Source organism: Diadema setosum, chromosome 5 (assembly GCF_964275005.1).
Source record: "Diadema setosum chromosome 5, eeDiaSeto1, whole genome shotgun sequence".
Taxonomy (NCBI): Eukaryota; Metazoa; Echinodermata; class Echinoidea; order Diadematoida; family Diadematidae; genus Diadema; species Diadema setosum.
The window spans coordinates 36,922,041-36,947,611 of NC_092689.1; the positions used below are offsets into that span (position 1 = coordinate 36,922,041).

The 25,571-nt window shown below is 39.0% G+C and overlaps 1 protein-coding gene across 1 annotated transcript in view; it reads left to right on the forward strand.

The window, feature by feature from the left end:
- Positions 1-25,571, forward strand: part of LOC140228696 (oxysterols receptor LXR-alpha-like) — a 193,310-nt gene that overhangs the window by 127,083 nt on the left and 40,656 nt on the right. The window contains exon 2 of the mRNA XM_072308965.1: positions 6,856-6,879. Within this exon, the coding sequence (XP_072165066.1) occupies positions 6,856-6,879 (24 nt within the window). The remainder of the gene's footprint in view (positions 1-6,855; positions 6,880-25,571) is intronic.

Consider the following 25,571-nt stretch of genomic DNA (forward strand, 5'->3'; position numbering starts at 1 on the left):
ACTATATGTACTTATGTTGTATGTATGTATGGTTGACTGTATGTGTGTATGTATGTATGTATGTATGTATGTTTTTCAGATATTAAATGGTATCACTACTGGGGGGGGGGGGGCGATTCATGAAGGAACTTGTCGGATAAAATATCTGACAAGTCAATTATATCCGACAAGTTTTGAGAAATTCTTTAGTCTGATTGGCTGATTTCTCTGAACTTGTCGGATATAATTGACTTGTCAGATATTTTATCCGACAAGTTCCTGCATGAAATGCCCCCCCCCCCCTGATTATAATAATATGCCAGATCATATATGAGCACCTATGCTGTGTTCTTGATTAAAAAAAAATAAAAAAAAGTACCACTCTGCAGTACATCCCACTTTGTGGGCTTAATTAAGTCATTGAGGTGTTTTCCTGTCTTCATCAGGCGGCATTATCTGTCATCAGGTTTCTCAGGTGTACCAGTTACGGATGCTTACATTGGATATGATTTTTCCTGCAGTATTTTTCACTTGCACAATTCAAGCAAAAGGACCCACAGAAAACCATTGAGATTTTTTTTTTTTTTTCTGTAGTGGTGAAACAACCAACCCTACGAGAATTGTGGGAATGTTGGGGATGTGGCACTTCCTGATCTCACAAACACTTGAAAAGATATGGGAAGAGGTAGCAATTTCAAGGAAATACTGTGCTGTCATTATCCCTTGTGACATAATGCTGCCCTCATGCATGTAACAGAGCTATTACTAATTGTTTACCTGCTCATCAATGAGTTATAATGCCAGCATACCGTTCTCAGAGGAAAGCAAATAATAGTTCCTGCATCCTCAAGAAGAATGCCCTTCCTTTGATACTGTATACGCCGTTATTTTCGCGTACAGATATTTTCACGAATGACGAGGTCATAGACATTTTCGCGAGGTGTTGTTTTCGCGAATTGACGCCGACGCTTACGTTAATACTCCATCAACAAAGCGCAAGGAGACAATTTCGCGTGTTGTTAAATTCGCGATCCAACTGCAATTCGCGAAATTCGCGAAAATTAAACCCTCGCGAAAATAACGGTGTATACAGTATTCTAAAGATGAAACCATCTTCCTTTATTTTAGATTAGTGAGGCAGTTACCTATGGAAACATTACTTAGGGTCTGATACAGAATTGTTGCAGCTTTAGAATACCCTCCCACTGGCCATGCATATTAGGGGTCATGCTCCTTCTGGTCATTGTATGATCTTTACAGCAGACGTTTCACATTGTTGTACATAGGGCAACTGGAAGATGGATTTTAGGCACAAAATGAAAATAGCCAATAACCAAACTAACATACATCCTTTTTTTGCACTCAGTGTCCATCTCTCTCAGTGCAGAATCATGTACCAGATAGCTTCACTTGATCACATGCTCCTCTGGAGGCAGAGTCATAAAGCATTAAAATATATATCCATATGTATATGAGAAACTTGAAGCCACTGTATGAGGTTGAAAGTATCATTCTACAGTCAAACATCTCGTCATGCCATTAGCTTTTATTGCACCTTTATCTTTAGAGCCCAGTTACCTCATTATTTACTTTAGTTTATTTGTATCGTGTGTCAATATTACTCACATGCAAAATGATAAATTTGCTGGTATAGATGCAAAGTAACGTTGTGCCAAGTGGCTTTAATCTCAAATAGCAATGTACTTTGCCAGAGTGTTTAAAGAGTGATTGGGTAATACCTACTTAATCAAAAGAAGTCCTTGATTATATATATATGTATGGAAATATTTCACAACCGGCATAGAGTTTCACTGGTTTCTAAGAACACGAACCATATGCATCCAAAATATTAAGAGAGCTGCTGATTATGTTATGATAAGCGAATCTGTGTGTTGGCAGACACACTTTGGTTTCTGTCGAGTTGGCATGGTTTTTGTGTTCCTACCTCCCCCATAACTCGAAATCAATCATAACTGATGATCAGCTGCCAGCGGTCTGCTCCTACACTTCCTGGTAATCGTGCAAGCTGACCACAGGGTCATTGAACTTTGTGGCTCAAGAGTCAGGGTTAGTGGGATGTACTTTTCATAGTTGTGTGTCCTAGACCCACGTGCAATATATCGTATCGGCAACGGAGATAATTAGCTGCCTTGTTTAGTTCGTAGGATGCCGTCTGTGACAGAGCAGTAGATCTGGGTATGATTTTTGCAGTGGAGCAGAGTAATGGAGGGGATTTACAGGAATAATCTTCAAAAACCCTCTACGGAATGCTATATCCTCTTGCTAATTCCTGACTACAGCAAAGCACCCCAAAGGTTGGTACACAGGCTAACTAATCTATTGCGTTGGTGTTGTGTTCTTTTCAGCCTCAATTGCAACAGCAAATGGACGTTGAGAAATCGTGCCAATATACCCCACATTTCATGAACTTGATGAGCCAAATACATTCATGCGTGATCAGTCATGTGGACCAACTTTGTCATATCATCTCTACGTGTTGTTGTGACAATTAATGCTAGTGTTGTAGCATTGATGTTCTAGACTGATGGTTTTTATCTTCATTTTCAATGCTGTTATCATTGTTGGTGGTTTGAAGTGTACATATTTGTTCCATGATTCAAATGATACCTTGTTTAGTGTTGATGCCATTGAGGTGTGTTCAATGCTACCCTGTTTGTGCCTCACCTTTCCTTTCACCCTGAGCAAAATTTTGTGATGGGGTTGTCAACATCTAATTACTCCCCCCCCCCCCCCCACATATTGTGCATTTCTGTATATCATTGTTGCTTAGATTAGACAGTAGAATGGCCAAATGTGTTGAGATGAGGGTATACGTAGGTGTTCTAAATTATTCAGATTTTGCCATTTCTGATCTCACCTATATGATAAGGGGTCTGTATTCAGAGACTATCACCCAAGAGTTATGTGGCGAAAATTCATGTGTCATTCATACCTTCATCAGCCTGTGTGTGTGTTGGTGCCAGTTTATCCTAAACATGCCTGGAATTGCCGGTGTTCAAGCCTTCCTATACGGCAGCGACCACAGTAAGAGTTATCTCACATCTTTTCAATTGCTATCTGTCAGGTTGTAAAATGGTAAGGTGTCTGATGGCCCAGGGGTTGGTATGAATGCCAAGTTTTTGGACAGGCTTCTGGAGTTTGTGCCATGAAACATTAAGCTTAGTTTGTGCATAATAGTATAGAGCCAGTAACCCTAGTCATTATAGATAGAGAAAGAAAGGAGGAGAGAGATGGAGAGAGAAAGGGAGAGGGGATGTAAGCATCACATTCAAAACAGTCTTAAGTTTTAGTAACTTTGGGTGTGTTTATGCTCAATTTGCAAAGCCAGAATCAGCGTTATGAAACGCTGATTCAAAACGCTGTTCACGGGAACATTGTTTATGCTCACTTTCTTCGAGCGTGGAAAGAGCGTTTACGATTGCTTCGTTGACCTCAGCAGAGGCAGGTCAAATTGGGGTGCGTGCTTTTTCGGAAATTCTGGCCTGAGTGTGTGCATTGCTCACGTTTCGTAACACGTCTAATTTATCATTTCGATTATTTTACTACAGCTGTAATACACATGTGTGAACTGTAGACAATGATAGGAAATACGAGTAATTTCATCGACAAATTGTTGACAGAATTGGATTGTATTGTATTGTAGTGAGCTCTTCATGTATTAACGTGTCTGTGTACATGCAGTAAAGTAATGTACCAACTGACAGGGAGCACGAGGGATTAACACCTGCAGACTGTATATTGCACAGCACAGTAATCGAAATGTCGGCTTGCCTGGTGCATGCATTTTCACGTGAACCGTAAAGGCGGTGGAGATGACATTATTTAAACGCGTATATTTGTGATTTGTGTTTATGCTTACCCTGTAAGCGTGATTAGTCAGAAACACACATATTTCTGCATTTTGAAACAACATTTTGAAACGGCATTTATATGAAGAGAAAGGACGCAACGGTGTTTTGAACTAGATGCGTGTCAAAATGCTGATTTTGACCCGAAAAGGGGAAGTATAAACACAGCCCAATTTGCATATCAGAGCATGCTGTCCACAGTATGGTGCATGCTTCAAAGCCTTAGATTATTGTCATTTATCAAATTTGCTGCCATCGTGACTTGAGATTGCTGGTTGTGAGTGAACTGAGTGAACTGAGTATAATAAAGCTGAGTATGATAAAGCTGAATATTATGTGGATGCTATTTATGAAGATTTTACTGTTAGGTAAATTGTGTTGCTAGAGATAATACTTCTGTGCAACCTAGCCTGTAGCCAGATTTTACTATTAATATATGCTGTTGTGATATAGTCAGATATTGAAGTCAAATTGATTCTGGACCTTGATTATGCCGCCCTCAAAATCTGTGTCAGCCTGAGATAAGCGCTGATATCTGCACCGTGCTTGTCAGCGATACTCGATGCAATTAATAATGCTTTTTGGATGTATAATGTTTGCACATGTTCAAGGGCTTGATTATGATACGGCTGTATAGGCATCCAGCAAGCTGCCTCTCAGCTTGACTACATTGTTTGCTGTCTCACTCGAGTTATGTTTGCCTGAATGGCCATGTTCTTAGCCTGCCAGCGTGTGGCTGATGCAAGGATAGCAAGCATCATCTCCTTTTCTTACACTTCATCAAGAAACTTTCATACCTTGTGAACAACATTATATCATAAATTTAAGAGGAAATGTACTTTCTTACATGCACTAAAAATAAACACAGATCCGTATTGATATCCAATGCTTTTCTTCAAAGCAAAGGAACTGCCTACATGTATTTCATGCTCTCAGAGCATTTGAATCGTATGATGAAGCAACATGCTTATTCAGCACAAACCAAGGCATTAGGAAATTGACCCAGAGAATCACATTCAGTATTTGCAGATAGATTGTGTACCATGTATCATGTGGACAGATACATGTATGTTGACACAAGAAAAAGGATTGCCAATTGAGTCACCCTATCTCTAATCTGTTCTCATGTTGTGTCCTGTAGATAAACGAATGATGAATTTTAATCACATTTGAATTCCATGGGAGACACTCACCAAGCATTTTTTTTTTTTTTTTTTTTTTGTTCATGCAGATCTTGTGCTATGTACTTTGCTTTTTCCATGTTGCATAGTAATTGTGTAGACAGGAAGCGACTTTACAATGAGCACCAGTTGAATCAAAGCATGAAAATCCCTTAAAGGGATGGTACAGTTTCGGTTGAGATGGGACTTTAGGTTTCCAGCCTCTTTCTATTACTGTAAACATCAATATTTTCGCGCGATTAATTTTTCGCGCTGAGCGGCTCGAAAACGTATTCGCGGGTTCTTAAATTCGCGCTCCGCAGCAGGTTACTTTACTGTAGTACACATTCACTGCTTTCATCCAAAGCCTCTGCTACATAGCTTGCTATGCCAGCGTACGACAAGCGACGTAGCGAGCGGCTCGACTGCAAGTACAAGCACTCAAATACGTAGTACAGCTGTGACTCTAGTACCGTAGTCACGGGGGACTGTAGCATCGATGCGTGCGGTGCACACATGCATGCTACAATACACAGCAATCTAGGGTATCGTCTCTTCGCACAGTACTAGTAGCGTAAACATGCCTGTACATTGTACTACGTAGCAGTATCATCGATGAAGCGCACACAATTCATCCCGTTCAAAATGTGCGTAGAAAATTGTGAAGATATATTCGAGCGTTTTTGAATTCGCGCTAGCCGAGCGTAGCGCGAAATCCGTGAAAATTAATGTACCGCGAAAATTTCCACGTTTACAGTATGATTTTTTGAGATAAAGAGAAACCTTTTGTGAAATATAAATTTTAAGCATATAATTCCAAGAGGAATTCCAAGTTTATTTGATAAAAATTGGGCTTGAAATAGCCGAGATATCCAAAACAAAGCAATCCTAATAAAAGGTGGAACCCACCTTTTATTAGGATTGCTTTGTTTTACTTTGTTGTTGTTGTTAGATATGTCAGTCATTTCAGAACCGATTTTCATCAAGTAAACTTTATATTCCTCTTAGAATTGTATGCCCTTTATCATTTAATAAAGTGATTTCTATTAAGTATCTCTCAAAAAGTTAAAAGCTGGATCCTCATCTCAACCAACCAATACTATACCATCCCTTTAAAGACCCAGCAGCATTGAGATTCCATGCCATGGGAAGACTAGCCTGACTCAATATTGGGGAATCCCAATGGTAAATTGTGTGTATAATAATAGCTTTATATCTGATGTCTACATGTATGCATGTACACATACAGCCGAGGAATCTTGATTTGAGTCGTGTTTTTTGACTGTACGTGGTTGGGCAGTGAAATGAAAATTGATTTATTCAGGCCATTTTATTTTCCCCATGCTGAGGGGTCTGTAAGTTCCTTTTTTTTTTCCTCATATGATAGTGTAGCATGCAGTGTTGGATTGACCCTCACATGATCATAACCTTAAAGTACCATTCACATAGAACTGGTCAGCAAATGGTATTGACTGAGTTAATGCCAGGAGCAATTATTTGCAAGAGAATACACAGACGTCTCATGTATTTGGTTGGATTCATTTCATCAGGGAGGTGACCTCCCTGATTTCATGGAGTTGTCAACATCAATGAAAATTAATGCACTTATCACTTGTTGCTACCATGTATGTATACACCATCCATCCTTTAGAAACAATGAGGGCTTGCCCATCATTCCTCTCATTCAGAGTACTAACGTTGATGAATTAGGAGTCATAAAGCACTCGTTTCCTTCTGTTTAGTACTGTTAAGTAATGCAGACTCACAATATTTGTGCCATAGATATACATATCTGTTTTCATGGTGATTAATATGTATCTATTTTTATTTTCCATTCTATCTTTCAGAACACATGGGTCAAGACATGTCAGGTGAGTGATGTCTCATTCAATACATTTCAAAGTATGCAGGGCTCGACTCAAAAGGCAGCACTAAATATTAATGTCGGGCCACAAAATTTCCAAAGAGGCCATCTTTTTTTGTGGCCTGATCAGACAGCTAAAATTCAAAAAGTTTTATGTTTTCGTTTGTTCTTGCCACCAATTTCTTTTTTTGTGTGTGTTCCAGCAGAATTTCAAATTCAAACATTTTAGTGGCCCAAACAGGCCACCAGAGAAAAAAATTTAGTGTCCAGCCCTGAATTACATAGTATGATGTAAGATACAAGTAAAATGTGACATATACATGTATGTATGTATCGCAATACAAAAACATATGCGTATGGCAGTATACATCTAGGAGATATATATATGTATATATATTAAGGAAGAGAAGTTTGTAGTTACACTTTATGCTGTTACTGCAAACCTCTCTTCCTCACTTACATCAACATGCAAACTTTCAAACAACACATACATATTTTTATGATATTCATCCACATTTGTTTTAGAACACAGTCAAGAGAATGCTGTTTTCTCTTGAACCAATTTGATTGCCGGTGCAAATGGCTGTGCGGACATTCAGGGTCAATAATGTTGTAATGTTTGAATAAGTGACACCCCAGCTGCCATGACTTCACCAATCTTTTCAGAAATTGTGATACCGACAATCGCAAGTTGTATTGCGACATTTTGTCTGGGGTCTGACAGCCGACCTATTTCAGCTCCGCAGTGAGTGGCGTAGTGAATCATTCTTCTGTCTTAGTTCTTCAGTACGAATATTATTGTATTTATGAAGAATTCCTGCCTGCCACACAAATATTTGTTGATACAGGGAGGTTTCTCCCTCGCTTTTACTATGAGTTTGTGTGTATTTGTCTGTGTGTATGTGTGTGTTATCCAGGTGCTGTCTACGTGTATGTCAGCCAGAGTAAGAAGATAAAGGAAGCTATATCATGATTGTCCAACATCTAATTTTGCTGTCCAATATATATTTCACCTTTTGAAAAAATCTTTCCTGTTTGGAGAAGGCATTTTGGGGGCACAAGTCTCATACTTTCTCAAGTAGGCCTATTGATTTCAGATAGAAAGAGAAATACACAGTGTATGCTTTGAAGCACTGAAGACTGGTCAATGAATACTTGCAGTACGAAGAATCATTGGTCAAATGTTCTTAAACCATGAAGTTCATTGCAATAAAAGAATGCAGCAGAAATATATATTTTGTATAAATTGTTTGTTTACTCTTATTATTATTTGTTAATTTTATAGATATCGATATAGCCTGAATTCTGTAACATGTTTATGAGATTTGATATGTGTAAAAGCCTAGAGGTAACTCCCCCCCCCCCCCCCCCCCATTGGGAGATTCAAGCAAATTGTACAAGGTATGGCCTACCAACGAAGAGGAGAAGGACAAGGAGGGGGAAAAAATACAAACACATACCACAGGAAGGAAGTGGATTTCACGCCACTTGCTATGCCATGTGTTCAAGTCTTACCTGTAGAGGGGGCTATTTCAGTTGGCATTAACAAATAACCCTGTCTTCCTGCTTGACACCTTCTGGAGGGACCAGGGCCCTGTTTCATAAAACTTGTTATCAATAACAAATTACAGTAGTTGTTATAAGCTACTGAAATCCTTGCATCTGATTGGCTGAGAGCAAGTTTGTCATATAAATTTGGCAGTTGTTACTTATAAAAAGTTTTCTGAAGTAGGACCCTGGTAACTGAGAAGGCCTTTGTGGTCAGCAATAGGAGAGGAAAATAAAAATAAAAACACTAATTGGCTCTATACTACGTAGCCATCTGCATGAAGTCTTAACCAAAGTATGTGTCACTTTTGTTGTTTGTATGTTTCCTATGGAATAGTTGATATAAACAAAGACTGTTAGTTTGTATATCAGTCGCAAATAGCAGGCCACACAATTGCACACTGTCTTTCTACATGTTTAATGAGAGCAGTAAGAAAGAGGAATCGTTCTGTGCTTTTTAGACTTGTATTTCTTTCATTGTTTCAACACAATCATTACCGTACACATTCCATAGACCAGTACATTACTCTAACTGACAGGCAGATATCGAGAGGATGGAAAAAGCATGCCTGTGTACAAAGTTTGTATATGAGGATCAACCACAGTCTTGTTCATTTTTTTTCTTTTTTGATATATATGTTCAGTTGATGTTTCTTTGTTCCGCATTCAGTCTTACATTATGCTGAACGTGTATAGTATGTTCAGTGCAAAGACCAGTTGCCTGTTGATGAATTATATGTATTCATTCATTGAATTTTTTTTAATGGAAAGTTTTGTGGTAAACACCGAGTGGTATTGAATGCATTCATCATGTATTTGTATGAGAGCGAATTACATGAAGTGGTTGTTTCTATGATTAATGCCCAAGGAGAAGTAAACCACAAAAACAGGGTTGGGAAGATATATGTATATATATGTTCATTTATTTATTCATGTTCACATTTGCCCATTGGCCCTATCCTATCAGAAAACCTGCCAAAAGCATCTGTATTCACAATTTAAGCAAATACCTTCCTGTTCATGTTACCTGCATAACACTGAGTTTTGATTGCCTCAGGCTAAATGGGCATGTGGGATGTGTCATAACCTCGACAACAGTAAAGAAGGGGGGGGGAAGCCTTTTGAGTCGGGATATAAAAAGTGTTTAGCTAATTAAGGAGTCCATGTACTGTAAAACACAATATTTTCGCGGCAAGAAATTTTCGCGCATGGGAGCCGACGGCCATATTCGCAGCATGAAATTTTCGCGACTTGCCTCTGACATTCAGTGCATATAGTGTAGACAAGATCTTTAGCGTGCATTTTAATTTCACGAAACTCGGCTCTTGTGAAATTCACGAAATTAAAATGCACATGAACATTCCTTGTTTTACAGTACAGTGACTTTTTTTGGCACCTAAACTGGCCCCTGGGGAAAAAAAAAAACCCACAACAACAACAAACAACCAACCAAATCATTATATGTCATGACAGGAAATGGGCAGATTAGAGTGTCCTTTGCTTATCAGCTGTTACTGAATGCAAAAGTGACCAAACCATTCACAACACAAAGGCTGAATGTTCTGAGCATCACAAGCATATCATATCCCTTAGTATGACATCCAGACAATGACATAACCAATAAGAAGGTCCTTGAGCAGAACATAATGCGGGTGTCCCCAATTTCACTATTTTCATCCATATCATTTCTTGCTTCTCTATTAGTTTTTCTTAGGAAAAAAAAAATCCCTCTAGGGATTCCTAATTGAAAATAGAACAATGAGTGTGTACTTGTATGTTCAATAAAGAGAACCAACCAATTTTTGTTTCCCCAAGGAACAGTAGAAATTGACTTTCAAATGATGAACTATTTCAATTTCAATGTTATTTTTAGATTTCTCAGGAAAATGTCATGCCCCCTCAAAAAAAAAAAAAAAGGAATTATACAATACCAAAATTACAAAGTAAAAATTATGTGACCTTCACCTGAATGTACAACTGTCTCAATAAACACAACGCTACAAGAGTATTGAACTATGTTCAAAGTATAAGAAATATGATGGGGCCTACATAGAAGCTTGATTATTAGTTGAGGGTCCCAGGAGAAAAATCAGGTAAAGGTAAATATGGAACACAGATATCTGTTCTATGATAAATTGATATCATTAAAGGTAGTGTTTACCTTTGGGACCGGTGATTTTAGAAATGTTTGAGTCATCACATTTGATGCATATGTGTAGGTCACTTGCATCACAAAACATGCCACCATATAAAAATTTCGCAATAAAGCCTAAAATATAAGGAGATATCACTACTTTTCTCAATAAACCATAACTGTAGACGGTTCCACCTCCCTGGTTTATTCTAGAAACAATTTCATTATAATTATTTTTCACATTTTGTATTCTTGATACTTAACATTGATTATACTGATTAAGATTTTTTTTTTATTGGTTGTTTCTATCCCTAACTCACATTTTAGAACTATTTTGAAGCACTAAAGCTGGGTTTTTGTTTCATCTACAAATGATAAATAATGCCTTTAATCCCAACCTTTCATTGTTACTCGTACATATCATATTGATTGGACTTCTTTTTATACATTTCTTGAAATTATTTTTCTTTTCAGTGTAGTGTATTCAGTCCCTGTGTTGAAAACAGATAATGTGTACATCGTATAAAAGACTTGGGTGACATCATCCCGCACAGCTTTTACAGAGTTGATTTTATATTGAGATGATTCTATCTGCTGCCATCTTGTGGTGGAAAATGAGATATGCTGAGGATACCTCGCTCATCTTCCAACCTGCAGCATTGTTTTTGTTCCATGTGTGCACCAACATGTGTGCTCTGTTGATGGTGTTTTGTTCAGTACTGGAGTTGTAATTGTGTCTGTGTGTTAGTCTTGAATTTCCAGGCATGTATTGGCTTTCGCTGTCACAACCCTGTGAAATATTTTTGATACAAAAAGTCAGTTCAGAATGATTATTTTAATGCATTCAATATCTCTCAAAGGCTTTACTTGACCATGATATAGTATATTGCATAATATCTAGCCGGAGTAAAATGTAGCTATAGCCTCATAAAAGTAAGTCAGTTATCCTCCTATAAAGACCAAATTGTTGCTGTTTTTTTTTTTTTTTTTTTTTCAATGCAGGTGTTCCATCTGCAATGGCAAAGTTATAATCCCTCTGTTTGTTTGTTTGTTTGGTTTTTTTTTTTTAAGTGATCATTGTGGTTGAGACCTAACTTCAGGTTTCTAACATTTTTGGTGAGATAATGAGAAACCTCTTATGAAATATGAAAGAAAATGTAATTCCTAGAGGGATTCAACATTTATTTGATGAAAATTGGTTTTAAATGGCTGAGATATCCCAAACAGAGCAATCCTAATGAAAGGTGGGACCCACCTTTTATTAGGATCGCTTCGTTTTACTTTGTTTTTGGATGTCTCAGCCATTCCAAAATCGATGTTTATCTAATAAACTTTGAATTCCGCTTAGAATGGTATGCTCTGTATCATTTCAAAAGTGTGGGTTGTTGTTGTTTTTTTTTGTATCTCGCAAAAAGTCATAAGTTCATTCCTCATCGCCACCAATACTATACCATCCCTTTAAAGAGATATTTATAAACCTAGTGTAACCACTGACATAATTGCATGTCATAGCAGTGTAGGCCTACCTGATTTTTGTCCAATTGAATTCTATGTTTTATCAAACTTTAAGGGTAGAGATGAGTGTAAGATAATGCTGTCATAAGTATTAGTGAAACTGGGATAGGCATACTGTAGCATCATTGTGCATTCATCAGTAACAGGATGGCAACGAATACTGCAGACTTCTTTGCAAGAGAGGCAATTCTATAATGCATCCTTGAATGATGATGTTGATAGAGTTCACATCCGGAACCGGTAGAATGACCAAACCAGGGGTAGTGGGAGACAGTGTGCTGGTCCCAATCATCTTACCATTCAACGGACCTGAATTCATGGTGGATTTTATTGCAGTAATGTACCAAACACTCTACCGTCCACTCCAGTACCTTGATACACTTGGTGCTCTATGAAAGGGTACTATCTCCGTTCAGACGCAAACCATTTTATACCAAAACTCGACAGAGAAACAACGTATAAAGAATAATATACCTTTCTATGTTTGTCATACGTTCAGACGCATATGGACATGATGGAATGCTGGTTCTTTATCGAGTTCTAGTTCGAAACGATGCTCTGACCTTTGCGTCATTATTCGTTGTTTTGTTATATGTTGTTTCATTAGTCAGCATTCAGATTTACTAGATTCATCGCATAGCTATACTGTTTTGATATAGCTATAGGCCTACCATTTTGATATAGTCATGCCATTTTAGTATAAATTTCTTTGTGTCTTGAACACCCTGACAGTCAGGCAAAATCATTTTGGTTAGCTGTCAGTGTAGCACAGACAATAAAAGAAATAGAGAGGAAAGAGCATATCACTTTCCAATGAAGAAAAATACTCTTGTGTAAAAAGAGTATGATACTGTATCTATGTGCGCATTGCACCTCTAGGACTAAAGACACGAGGGATTATGGGACATTGTGAAAGAATTCACCATTGTGTAAAGCGTAGGGCAAATGGATATTTTTCAATGAAGATTTTTTTTTGTTGAATTCATTAATGATTTATTGCCTTCACAAATCTGTCATTCTGTGGTTACAAATTCTCTGTGACCCTAAACTGCGGTGAGACTGATGACATGTACTTTGATCTTGAAGTGGGGTGAAGTAATCAACTTTTTCCCCAAACAGTACCCTGCATATTTTGGCCAATAAGCATCTTTCTCCAAGCCTGTGTTATTAAAGTTCTCAAGTGCCATATTAGTTTTGCATGCCATAAAATACTGCTCATACTAATAGAAGCAGTCACTGCTGGTTCACATACTGTAGCCCACTCTGCTCATGCGTCAAGATCGCATGAGTTTGAAAGCATAGAAAAACAGGAAAGCTACATTATACAGGAAGAAATGGAGGTCGGCGCATGTTACAGAGTAGTTTGATATTTCCGCGATCCTTGTCACGGTTATTAGCAGGTTGATAGTTGAATGTTGTGTGAGTCATCATAAGCCAGACATCCTGGAAAAGGGGTCTGATTTCCCAGGCTACAGCTACCCACAGCCCACTAATGATATGTTCGGCCTGAGAGGTCACTGACCAAGAGGTCACGGTGAGGAGAAATCAGGGTTTCTGCACTCTGATCAAGCAGACAATCCTTTGATTTTCTCCCCTTCTTCACTGGATATATTCTGGGCTCCAGATACAATTTTGTTGGCATATTCCTCATTCTTTTACCAGTGGAGAAAACAGGAAGATGTGAACTCGAAAGATTTATTATGTGAATCATGTTTTGCTTTAACTGCTACTGAAAAAAAAAGTAATGTATTCCCCATCCCTGCATGCTTGATGCATGATGATTTAATCTTACTACACATTTCACAGTGATGGTAATTTCAAATTGAGTCCACATTTTCTTTTTAATTGATGGAATTTTGAACTAAATCTCTCATTCTAGTTGATTCACAAGCTTTCTGCAGATTTTTATTTCATTTCATTTTATTTATTTCATTCATTTCTTTTGTTCCACACTCAAAAATAACATAATCATGATAAACCGAACATAGTATAATGCTAGTGTGCACACAACAATAATGAATAAAACATAAATATCAACAACAACAGCAAAAGCAGACCAAACAATCTTTTTTGAGAAATATCATTTCATTGAGATGGTAGATGATAAGAGACAATGAGATAGAAAATGGATGCATGGAGACCTGCCTCATTATAAAAAGGAAGGGTTACTGTCTCTCATGTGATGATAATAACCCTATATGTCTCTCCCAGCTAAGCTGTTTTTAGTATTGTTTGAAATTTGACACCGTCTATATTTTAATGTCAAAAGTTTGACCCCTCTTTTTCATTTGTCAGCCACCATCCACAGACAAGTTAGCTGTGCCTGGGGAATAAGGTCTCTGAAAAAGGAGGGACAATTCTATTGAATTTTGGTGGAATCTGTTCAGAAATCACACAATGTGAATGGATAGGCAGGCCATTACAGACTCAATTTCCTGCTAAATTATAATCAATTCACTCTCACCCGGGCAGCCATGGTATACGGCATGAAGGGGGTAGTGGGTGCTGGCTGTGAATGGAATTATGCTCTACAGGACATGTAGTCTTCTTCTTATGCCTTTTGAAATATTTAATTCCAAATGCATCATTGTGTAGCACGAAATTTTGATCCCCCCTCCCCCTGTTTTGAGGGAGAAGTGGTAGAATCCAAGAGAGACAGTTTGTGAATCTTTAGAAAGTTTGCATATATGCAGAAACATAATTCATTCATTCATTCAAGCATATGGCACAGTGTGCCTGAACAGATAATTGCCATAGTGTGAAAATGGTATGGAACAGATTACTTTGCAACCCCCCATAGGAGTATCACTGCCAAAATATTAATGCTGCTAAGTATAATTATAGGTACCTAAACTCTTCTGTTTTTTGTTTTTTGTTTTTTGGTTTTTTTTTATTCATTTGAGGGGGACAGGGTTTAGCAGAGGGGATCCAAATGACAAAATGACATGTTTATTGTTGTCAAAAGTTTGTTGGGAATTCCTTCATGTGGTATACGCTTACCAGACTTGTTACTCACTCCAAGCAGCTGATACAGGTTGCCCTTTTCTTTTTTTTTTTTTCTTTTTTTTTTTAACAAGAGATATTTGATGCGAGCAGCTTTGACAAGACATCTGTCCTTGACAGGGATTATCAGCTGACACATTTCATCCTTGTCCCACAGAATGAAAGGGGTCTGTGTTTGTAGACTGCCAGGCATGCCCACACTAAATTTTGGGGGTGAACGACCTCGCGGTCACTGAACCCATGTCAAGTTTGGTTGCCATTCCTTTGCATGGCCCTCTCATTCTTACCCCTTGTTTCAGGGTCTTTGTTGGAAAAGAGAGGTGATTTTTTTTTTTTTTTTTTTTTTTTTTGAGGGGGGAGGAATAGACTCAAAACTTTTCTAGCCATAACTTCTTTTGTGCCTCTTCCAGCAGCATTTGTATGCTATGTATCATATTGATTAGTAATAGAATATGTAACTTTTAGATAGAGGTGTTGCTGTTTTCTTCTTTAAGTTTCTACTTTTCCTTTTTTTTTTGTATTGATCCCCATTGCAACTTGATAAAAATTTGATTCCTGGATTGCGTATATGCAGAAAATCTCACCCATATTGTGTTGCTAAATATCACATCAGTTAGTTACTAGTAAAATGGGAAACTGCGTGTTGTCATTCTCACTATAGTAGTGCACATCGACAGAAAAGTTTCCATGCTGCGAAATTTAAAATGTTTACAGTAGTCTCAGCAATATCATAGCATGTAGCAGTGTAACTTCACATTTCTCAATACATCCTGTAGATACCCCCATTTTTGCTGGCGTTGTTGACCTCACAGTATGTGGGTGTTTAACTCCTCATCTAAACAGAAATTTAACATACAAAAGTTTATAGTGTGCCTTAAAAGTCATCAAAATCAGTTGAGTGGAACACTATGCGGAGTGGATGGATGTGCGCATGAATGGCAACTGCTTTAATGAGGCATTGCTGCCATATGCATTTTCAGCTCTTTAGATGCTGTTATATGTGCACACTGCATTATCATTTCTGCGCAAAGCAAACCACGCAGTTTATTGTGCTTTGATTCCTGAAACACAATCTTTACAGCCATTACATTCCTAAATAATAAGTAATAACAATGATGATGAAAGGGAAGTCTTGTATGAAATTATGAATGGATACATTTAACCACAAGCTGTTGTTTTTAAGTACAGTCTCCCACTCACATTCCTTGATAGCAAGTTGAATCCCAAGCCACAAAATTGTGACTAATAGAATTGTGAACACTCAAAACACAATCAAATGTTTCACCACATTACCCAAGCCCTTGTTGAATGTTTCCTCGTAGATGAAGTCCATCTAAACTGTTGTCAGAAATATATCTCAAGCATTAACTCGTTGAGGACGGTTCGATTTTGCTACAGCACGCATTTCCCATAGACACCTGTCCGAGTATACTCGGGACTCGTCCTCAATGGGTTAATAACCTGCACTACCTACCTTTTTCTGATGACATCATCTGTCTCCCTGCCAGTGTAGTCAGTCTGTCGCCCTCGCTGGCTTTTAAATGAGTCCAAGTAAACAGGCAAAAAAGAAGATGGTTAAGTTTGCGGTTTTGTTATGTTGTTGTTGTTGTTGTTTGCTTTTTATCTGCATACCCTGTGTTTACAAGGCCAGGTTTAGGGGTGGGACATGTGCCTTTTCTGCATTGGCACAAAGTTTCTACAAACTTCCCTGCTGACGCAAGCTTTGGCATGGTTATTCACCTCAGAACTTGTCCCAAAAGTCTCTTTGGGGTCCCTCCATAGGTGAAATCTGCCATACAAAGTTATTCCACAGAGTTCTCACTTCTGCCTCTACACAAATGAATGTCATTACTCACAACACCTGTGTCTTGTGGTCTGATTGTGATAATATTTCAGCAGTAGTTCTGGAAAGACATATTTTGCTGATGTATTCAAATCTATGGATATTTTCCCCCTGAGGGTCTCAACAAGCTATTCCATCCACCTCTACGGACTTACTGCATTACAAATGCTTAGAATCTTCTCTTTATGAAACAGTCGTCGCTATGTTAGGCAAGCCTGGAGTAAGCTTTCTGAATGTCAGGAACAACCTTTGAATCGAAGGTATGCATACATTCTTGATACGTTAGTATATTGATTTAGTTCATATTTGTGTGACAAGTTATTTGGAAGATGGCTGATCTGTGCTAGAAATGTAGGTACTCATCATTTGAACTTTCCGTGATTAATGATCAGGAAGTCATAATCTTTATTGCTTACCGTCTTTCCCTGAAATGTTTTTACAATGGGATGTTGCCTTTTGTGCATTTCCTACCTGTGTCTGTACATCTCAGGTGAGGTGTGCGAAGGGTGTTCCATTTATAACTGTCTCTCAGTGTTTTGCTTCTGAGTGAACATGAGATAGTTCTGAGGTGGGAAAAGAAAACCGGTGATGTATGGAAACCAGGGTCAAGGTGAGAATGGAAAGGAATGCTAAAATGGGAAGTCAACAGGTGTATATATAGGGAGACTTGAAATAAAGGGGAACAACAGGAGTTATTACAAGAAGGACTTAAAATAGATGGGATAGGGAGTGGCATGGCATTCGATGCGTAACGACTACTGTTTCAGTCGTGGGCAAACAACAGTAGGATTCACACTGACGCAAAGTAGCGGGATACAAATCTCAAAGATTTTGCATCGTGATCCAAATCTTGAAATTTTTGCCTGTTCGGACATAAAAATCCTACTGAAAAGCACAGTCGGCATCATGATTCAAATTCCAGAAAATCTTGCAAATTTTTTAGAATGTGTTGTGATAATTTGAGAAGTAACATGGTGGTTAGAGAAATAGCACCATAATTTGCACTGCAGCAAGTGTGTGATCCATACACAAATGCTGGAGCGAAAAAAAAAATGAGATATTTTGACCTGTCATTAACAACACATCACAACAGCGCATAAACACAAGGGCAAGCTAAGGTTAAGGGTCACCATTTTGGTAGACTTCAGGCATGAACAGTTTGGTTGACAAAGTATCACGATTGGCAATTAGCCAGATATATCTGTCTGTCTGAACGAGCACAAAAAAAATCTCGACATTTGGATTGTGATCGCTATCCTGATAATTTGTCTGTGTGAATGCTGCTGTTGATAAGGCATGCTGTCAAGAAAGTAAGAGGTGCTCTCTGATAATGGAAAGTAATCTCACCCCCACCCCTTCACCACACTTGACAACTTTTCACTCGCTTGGAGTGGAGTCAGCGTCAGATGTATTTCAGTTTGAGAGAGTTTGAGAGGAGTAGGAAAGAATGAGTAACAATAGCACACCCAAAAAAAAAAAACAGAATTAAAGAAAGCAAATGAAAACTTGTGGATGCAAGAGTGAAATGGCAGTGAGATGATATGGAAACGCTCAAATGTCTGGATCAGAGGTTGTTTAAAAAAAAAGAACGAGATCCTGCCGTGATAGAATTTGGGAAAGAGCAGGGTTTGTAGAAGGAAACACAAAAGAGTAAACATATGTCGACTATACAGAAAGATGGAATGAACAGGCAAGGTATGGGTTAACTCCTCTACCCAGCCACCAAGACACAGAAGGGACAGAAAATCACAGAGGGTCTGAAAGAATGACTTCCGCAAGATGCACAAAATGTGTACAATTCACAAAGTTTTGGGAAAAAATGAAACAACAACTGTTCATTCTTAGAGGCACATATTTGAGAAGAAGAAAGTGAGAGGGGAGGGTGTGATTGTAGTGTTCCTTCCTTGTAGCAGTGTGGCTGTCCCCACAAAGCCCCAGCACATACACAATCATAGCCTTAACACAATAGAACAGACCCAGGGACACATCACACACACACACATACACAGACACACAGACATACACACATGTGCAAAAATTCTAGCGCAGGCATTGTGTTGTTCCTCGCCCACACACAGAAAGCCACTTTACTTCACAGCCGACGACGACGCACGGAGCCGAGAGCCCAGGGCTTCGCTCACTTTCTATTGGTCTCCTCTAACCTTGCCATTGCTTGCATATCGGTGGATGCGGGGGTGCTGAATGGCACTGCGTGTCGCGCGGGGAGTGAGAGCGGGCCGGAGACAGGGAGAGAGACTGGGAGAGGGGAGAGGGGGAGCACTCTCACCGCGTCCGCTTTTTTATCTCGCACCTCACTCGGCAACCCCTGATGTGCTCAATGCATCATGAGCTAATCGCGGTACGGAGCAGCCTTTTCAAAAAAATATTCAGCCATACAGAGACAGGCTTCTCCTTTCCCCATCACTTCGAGACGCTTTGGCGGAATTCACTCCTTTTGCATCTCCAGCTCTTCAAGGAGCCCCTAGGTCTTGGCAGCGGGACATACCCTTCCAAGACCCTCTTGCTGCCGCTCTGGATTTTTAAGTTAGCACCAACTAAACTCTCTGGCGCACCTTTGCTCAGCTGTGGATGAAAATTTGTAGTAGACTCGTGCAACCATGGGCCTACAGGTCAACTCCAGAATGGCAGGTAGGAACCCCGAGTCCTCCGTGCGTGGTTTCACAACAACAACTTGTAGTCGTACTCCACTTCCATCTCCTCCTATTGTGTGGTTACTCTCAGCCTCAGAGTCAAAATACCCATGCTTGGTAGCCATGTGCTTATTATTGCTGCCGTCACGAAATGTCCTCCTATTGTGTGTGGTTACTCTCAGCATCATAGAGTCATAATACCCATGCTTGGTAGCCATGTGCTCATGATTGCTGCCATCACGCAATGATGATGAATAGTTGGTCTTTCTCTGCTGTTATGATGAGATAACCAGTGATGTCTGTTATCTGTCTCATGTAGATCTCAGTATATGGGGTAACCGTGGTGTTCCTGTTTGTGTAGCTGCATGGTTATTCCTGCCATAAGTATTGTTTGAAACATCAAATGCTTTCTTTATTTTGCTGCTTGAATAATTGTGACAACTCGTGGTCTTTGCCTCAAGAGTAATGTTTCATGAAGTGTGAATACGGAAAATATATTTAAATTTGCACTACCATTCAGTGTATTAATCTGGCACAGCTTGCCTGAAAATCAAGAGCAGTCAAACTCATGTCCTATGATGTCCAAAAGGTCAGTGTAGCACATATAAACAGAATAATACAAATCTCCAAGCAAGAATTTGCGTTGTTTTTTGTTTAAACATTTTGCTATTACTTTTCAAGAATTGAAGAGACAAAAATAAAAGAACTTGGATATATTTATGATACAGCATAGATTTTATCATGGATGAATTGGACTATTTGGACCATTTTTGTACATGTGCTTGCAAAGTACTGAAATTAGATTGAGATTGATCCCAAAATGATAGAACATGAAAGCAACATATTTATGGGAAAATAATAGCGAGTCCCATTGCTAGGGTGGGAAACCCATAAATATTTGTACATATCCTCACGTCATATTCAAGAGTAGTCAACATTGAAGGAAAATGATAAGTTTATATGTCATCGATGGATGGCGGAGGCAAGTATATAGCATGGGGGAAGAATGTGTGTATATCATCCTGACATTGTTAAGAGCTGAAAACTAAACTAGTAGAGATCTCGTATTTGCAGAAATAACAGTGCAGGAGACATCCATATTGTGTTTTGTTTTTCCTTTTGTAACATGAAGTGTGCTTTAGTAAGCCTTTGAAGCACTGTATTTTGTTTGTCTATTCATGTTAAATCCAATAAATGATTTCGTAAGACATGATATTCAGCTTCACCAGTATAATGAGCGCTTGAAGGGATGGTATAGTTTTGGTTGAGGTGGGGATTCAGGTTTTAACTTTTTTGCGAGATGATCAGAAACCACTTACAACCATGGATGTTAAAGAGCATACGATTTTTAGAGGAATTTAGGAGTTTATTTGATAAAAATCGACATTGAAATGGCTGAGATATCCAAAAAACAAAGAGGTCTTAATGAAAGGTGGGTCTCACCTTTTATTAGGACCGCTTTGTTTTACTTTGTTTGTGGATATCTCAGCCAAGTGACCAAAGATGATTACGTAGCAAACTCCAAATTACAATGAATGCACTGAGAGATGGATTCTTCTTCTTTTAAGTCATGTACCATAAATGCTATGGATGGGGAAACAAAAACCAAGGGGGGACTATGCCCATGGACTCTAGGCAGCTGGTGGATGGTGGAAAACAGCGTGAAGTACTTCATGTTGGAGAAGTTATGAAAGACATTGCATTTTGTCACAATCAAAAGCAGTCTGGCTCTGTGACGAGTGTATAAGGTTCTGCACAGAAGTGCCGAGTGTATAAGGTTCTGCACAGAAGTGCCGGCGCTTACTTCAGCCATCCGTGCAGGGAATTGTTGATGTTATGGTTATAGACCACAACAATGTGTATCACGTTGGAAATTAGGAGTGGATACTGATGCTTTGCCCTCGAAAGAAAAGGCCAGGAGTCGGCGGGAGACTCACAGGAGATTGTTCACGGCAACTTCAGAGGAGTGAGTGAGGAGAGAGGGGAAGAAGAAAAGTTTGCTGGAGAGCTTTTCTCAGTCGTGGCAGCTGTTCATGAATGTATCTTTGTTATGAATCCTACATCCACACCAGCTCCAAGACCAGCCGGGGTTGGCCCCCCACCACCTCTATCCCAGGCCTATGCGTGCTTTGTAGAGTGTGTCACACCGCTATCGTACTTGAAGTGAAATAGGCTGGCTGATTTTGTGTTGTGGGTGGCCGCCGATACTTCCATCGTGCTGGCCATCATGGAAGGAGAGATAGAGAAAAGAAAGAAAAAGGATAAAGGAAAAGAAAAAGAAGGGGAGGGAGGGGGAAGAGATGGAAAGACGGAAGATATAAATTCAGGATAGAGACTGCTTCTTGCTTTCCAGGAATGGCTTGAACTTCCCCTGTGTACTGGCAGCTAGTGCTGTTACACGGCCTGCTAATGCTACCGTCTCCCTGTTTGAAGTATGACACAATGTGTTTGTCAGCTGTCCGTTCGAGATTTCTCCTGCCGCCGAAAAAAATTCAAATAGAGGGAGAACTACAAAGGGCCAGAGCGATTTGCAAGGTATTGCTTGGGCTGTGCCAGCAGAGCTCCAGAGGGAGAATGTAATGATTATGTATCATCACTGGCTCTGCTCATGGACAGAATAGTTTCAGGGGGTCAGGAGAGTAGAGTCTACTGCCCCCCCCCCCCCAACCTTTTCTAACTCACATGAAAGTTTTTACCCCCACAAAACTGGAACAAGAGTGCCAAGTTACATGTTCATATGTATTCAGATTTTCCTTTCTAGCCAGTCAGATTGTTAACTTGGGATGTTGAGATATTTATGTATGTTTCACATTAAGCTTGACATTCAAAGAGGACGTTAGATTTCTTCATGGCAAGGACTGTGGACGTTGCAGCGTAGAGTGGTCCTTCAAGTTTTGAGCTGGGCAAGTGAGTCAAACAAATAGTGCATGCATTTAAGAAAAAGAATTTGATGCTTGTATGATTATTATGTATTTCAACACTCTTTTGCTTGCATTGTGCTCTGGCATAAAGACCATTGTCAGTTCCTGAATTTGTAAAATGTGAATAAGTTTTTCTCTCATGGAATAGTCCATCAATATTGTTACTATACCATTCTGCTGCTGAATAATCATCAAGGACATGTTGGTTTGGTCTGTATGTAAAATGATAGCATTTCATGCATAAGCTATTTCAGTCACACGACCTATGTTATTCTAGGCTGTGTTATCTGTCTGTAAAATGTTTCCATGGGGAAAACTTTTCATCAAAATGTGTTTACTCTCCAACTTTCATTTCTTATTTTTTGTCCCTGTGGCACTGCTAGAATTCAACCCAAAAAAGCACCAACTCGGTCTAATTTTTCTGTATTAAATCACACTACATTTCTGACGTCATAGGCCTGAAACATCTCCAATTTGTGTGATTACTGGAACCCTGTCTGCACCACATTGTCGTAATCAGTGGTTTGCTAAAGAGCTGTTTTGTTGGATTTATGGCCCACCTGTGGCACCCATCCCGTCAACAATTTATCTTCGCTAGTAACCATGATTTAGTCTCAGAAATGGGAGAGTATTTTCAGAGTGAACAGTCCCGTGCATACCGGTCCCCTCCAACATATAGTAATTTCCCCGAAGATTAATATGTGGTACACACAGCCTCTTTCAGTGATGAGTTTATACCCTAGTATGCTGTTGATGTTTTGTAGTTCAGTATTTCTATTTAGGGGAAAGCACAGATGTCTCAGTGAGCTGCTAACAGCTCAAAAAATGTTCAGCAGTTCACTTCTTTTCAGGTTATGTGGACCATTGTAGCAGAATTTTGCAAGATCTGCATTTCTTGCTCCTTTATAATAGTGCAGCATTCACACATATCTGAAATTAATGATTGTTGAATATTGATGTTTTCATCACCATGCGAAAGTGATTAATTCTTGTGTCTGAACACACCAAAAAATTTTCAACTCTGGCGACACATCGCTATACGAAAACCAGTCCTGATTGGTAACTGTCATGATAATTTGCTATGCACAGGGTGTGTGAATGACATGCAACAAAACATTTTTTTTTTTTTTTTAAATTCCCATGTGCAACTCGCTGCACTAGGTAGGTGTATTCCAATGCCCATGATCATGCTCTGATCATTGTTTAGGCATGCGCAGTCTGGAAATTTGAAGAGTTTACTGTACGAGCTGAAATTTTCATGTACAGATATTTTCGCGAATTGTTACTTCGAGGACATTTTCGAGTGTTGTTAATTTCGTGGTTGCGAGGGTCTAACTGAACTAACTTATTTGCGCGTTGTTATTTTTGTGTGTTGTTATTTTCGCGATTCAAAGGTGATTCGCGAAATTCGCAAAAATGAAACCACCGCGAAAATTTCAGCTCGTACAGTAATTTGCACAAAAATAATTGTACATGTGTGAACGATGGCGAACAAAAGTGATTTTTCACGTTGCAATGTAAAAAAAAAAAAAAAAAAAAAACCTGTGTGTGAATGCAGCTATCGTGTGACAGTCGTAATTTCTGAGCTCAAATAGGAAAGGTTCATTGCACCTTCAGTCTCTCTCACCATGTTTCTGTTATACTGGAATAGATAGTCTTATCAGTAATAGGAAATCTATATTGCTTAATCAAGGAAAAACTCTACTGGGATGAGGGGTGTTATTGCATTTGGATTTGCCATCAATTCTGTAATGTTTTATCAAAGTTCAGAGAAAAGAATGAAACCTTCATATGTTTACTGCTTTGTCAGTTTGATTATCGTCGGCCTTATGCCAAAAGGCCCTTAACACATAAGATTTGTACAGTGTTAAGGGCCTTTTGGCATAAGGCCGACGATATTCAGTTTGCTAAATGCAACCTTTAATACGGCATGACTTTTTACTTTAAAGCAAATCTGTAAGATGGTGGGGGGGGGTGGGAGGTGAGTAACAGTGAATTATAAATCATGCACCTCATTAGCATATGACTGAAGGAACACCACAAAGCTGAAAGGATGAAGTTGGGCTGTATCTGTTCCGCCTTGGGAATGCGTCGGTAGCAAGGATTAGGTTTCATTCATGACTCCAGAATATCTTGCTGTTTGGTGTGACAGCGATGTAGCAAGATAACATGAGATCCGTCATAGCGGATGCTGGCGTCCGCACAATATATGAGCAGTGTTTTGTTTTTATTTTTGTGTTTGTGTGTGTGTTTTATTGTCTGTTTTTCTTCATATATTTTTTTTTTTAAATCCTCATGTTTATGTATTCGATTTCTAGTGGCTCAGGGAATTTCTGTCTGTGGAATTTCATAAAGCAACCATTAAAGAGGCATGTCTGAAATATGTATATTCCAATAATTTTTTGGTAACAGATTAGATTGTACAACCAAGTTTTTTATTTATTTCACATACTTGTGAAAAAAAAAATCACACATCAACTACATTGAATCATGTGCTTAGTGTCAACACCGTGAAAATTAATATGGCAAAATGGCTGTTGCCATGATAACTGCAACTGTAAGGATATTACATGGCTTATATTCTTAGCGCCGCATAAGACCTAGAGGGGCATAAATTTTATGAACTGCCTGCTGCAAGAAACATTCGTGCTTTAAAGAACTGTTGCCACAAAAAAGGTAAAAGACATCGATCACATTATTGTATGTCATTCATTCCTATGGCTGCCGCTTAAGATATCAAAGAGTTCTGTCTTCTCCATGTCCTATGGCGTTTAGCTTTGCATTTGAATTGATGATGCATGTAGAACATTTGCACTACATGTGGACTATAAAAGCTGTGTATCAGTATCAGCTTTGTTTTACATCGATGTATAAACATTTTTATTTATTTTGATATTTACTGGTACTTGGGTATTAAGCCTTTGACTGCAAGGTGCTAGAATTTCATGTACAATTAGTGCATGCTGTGGGCACACTGGCGTAGGCAAAGAGTTTAGTTATAAAATCGGCAGCACTTCTTTCAGCAAAGCAAGCTGTAAAAGACCCCGTTTACAGTGCGAGGCTCGGCCGCGGCCGAGCCGCGGC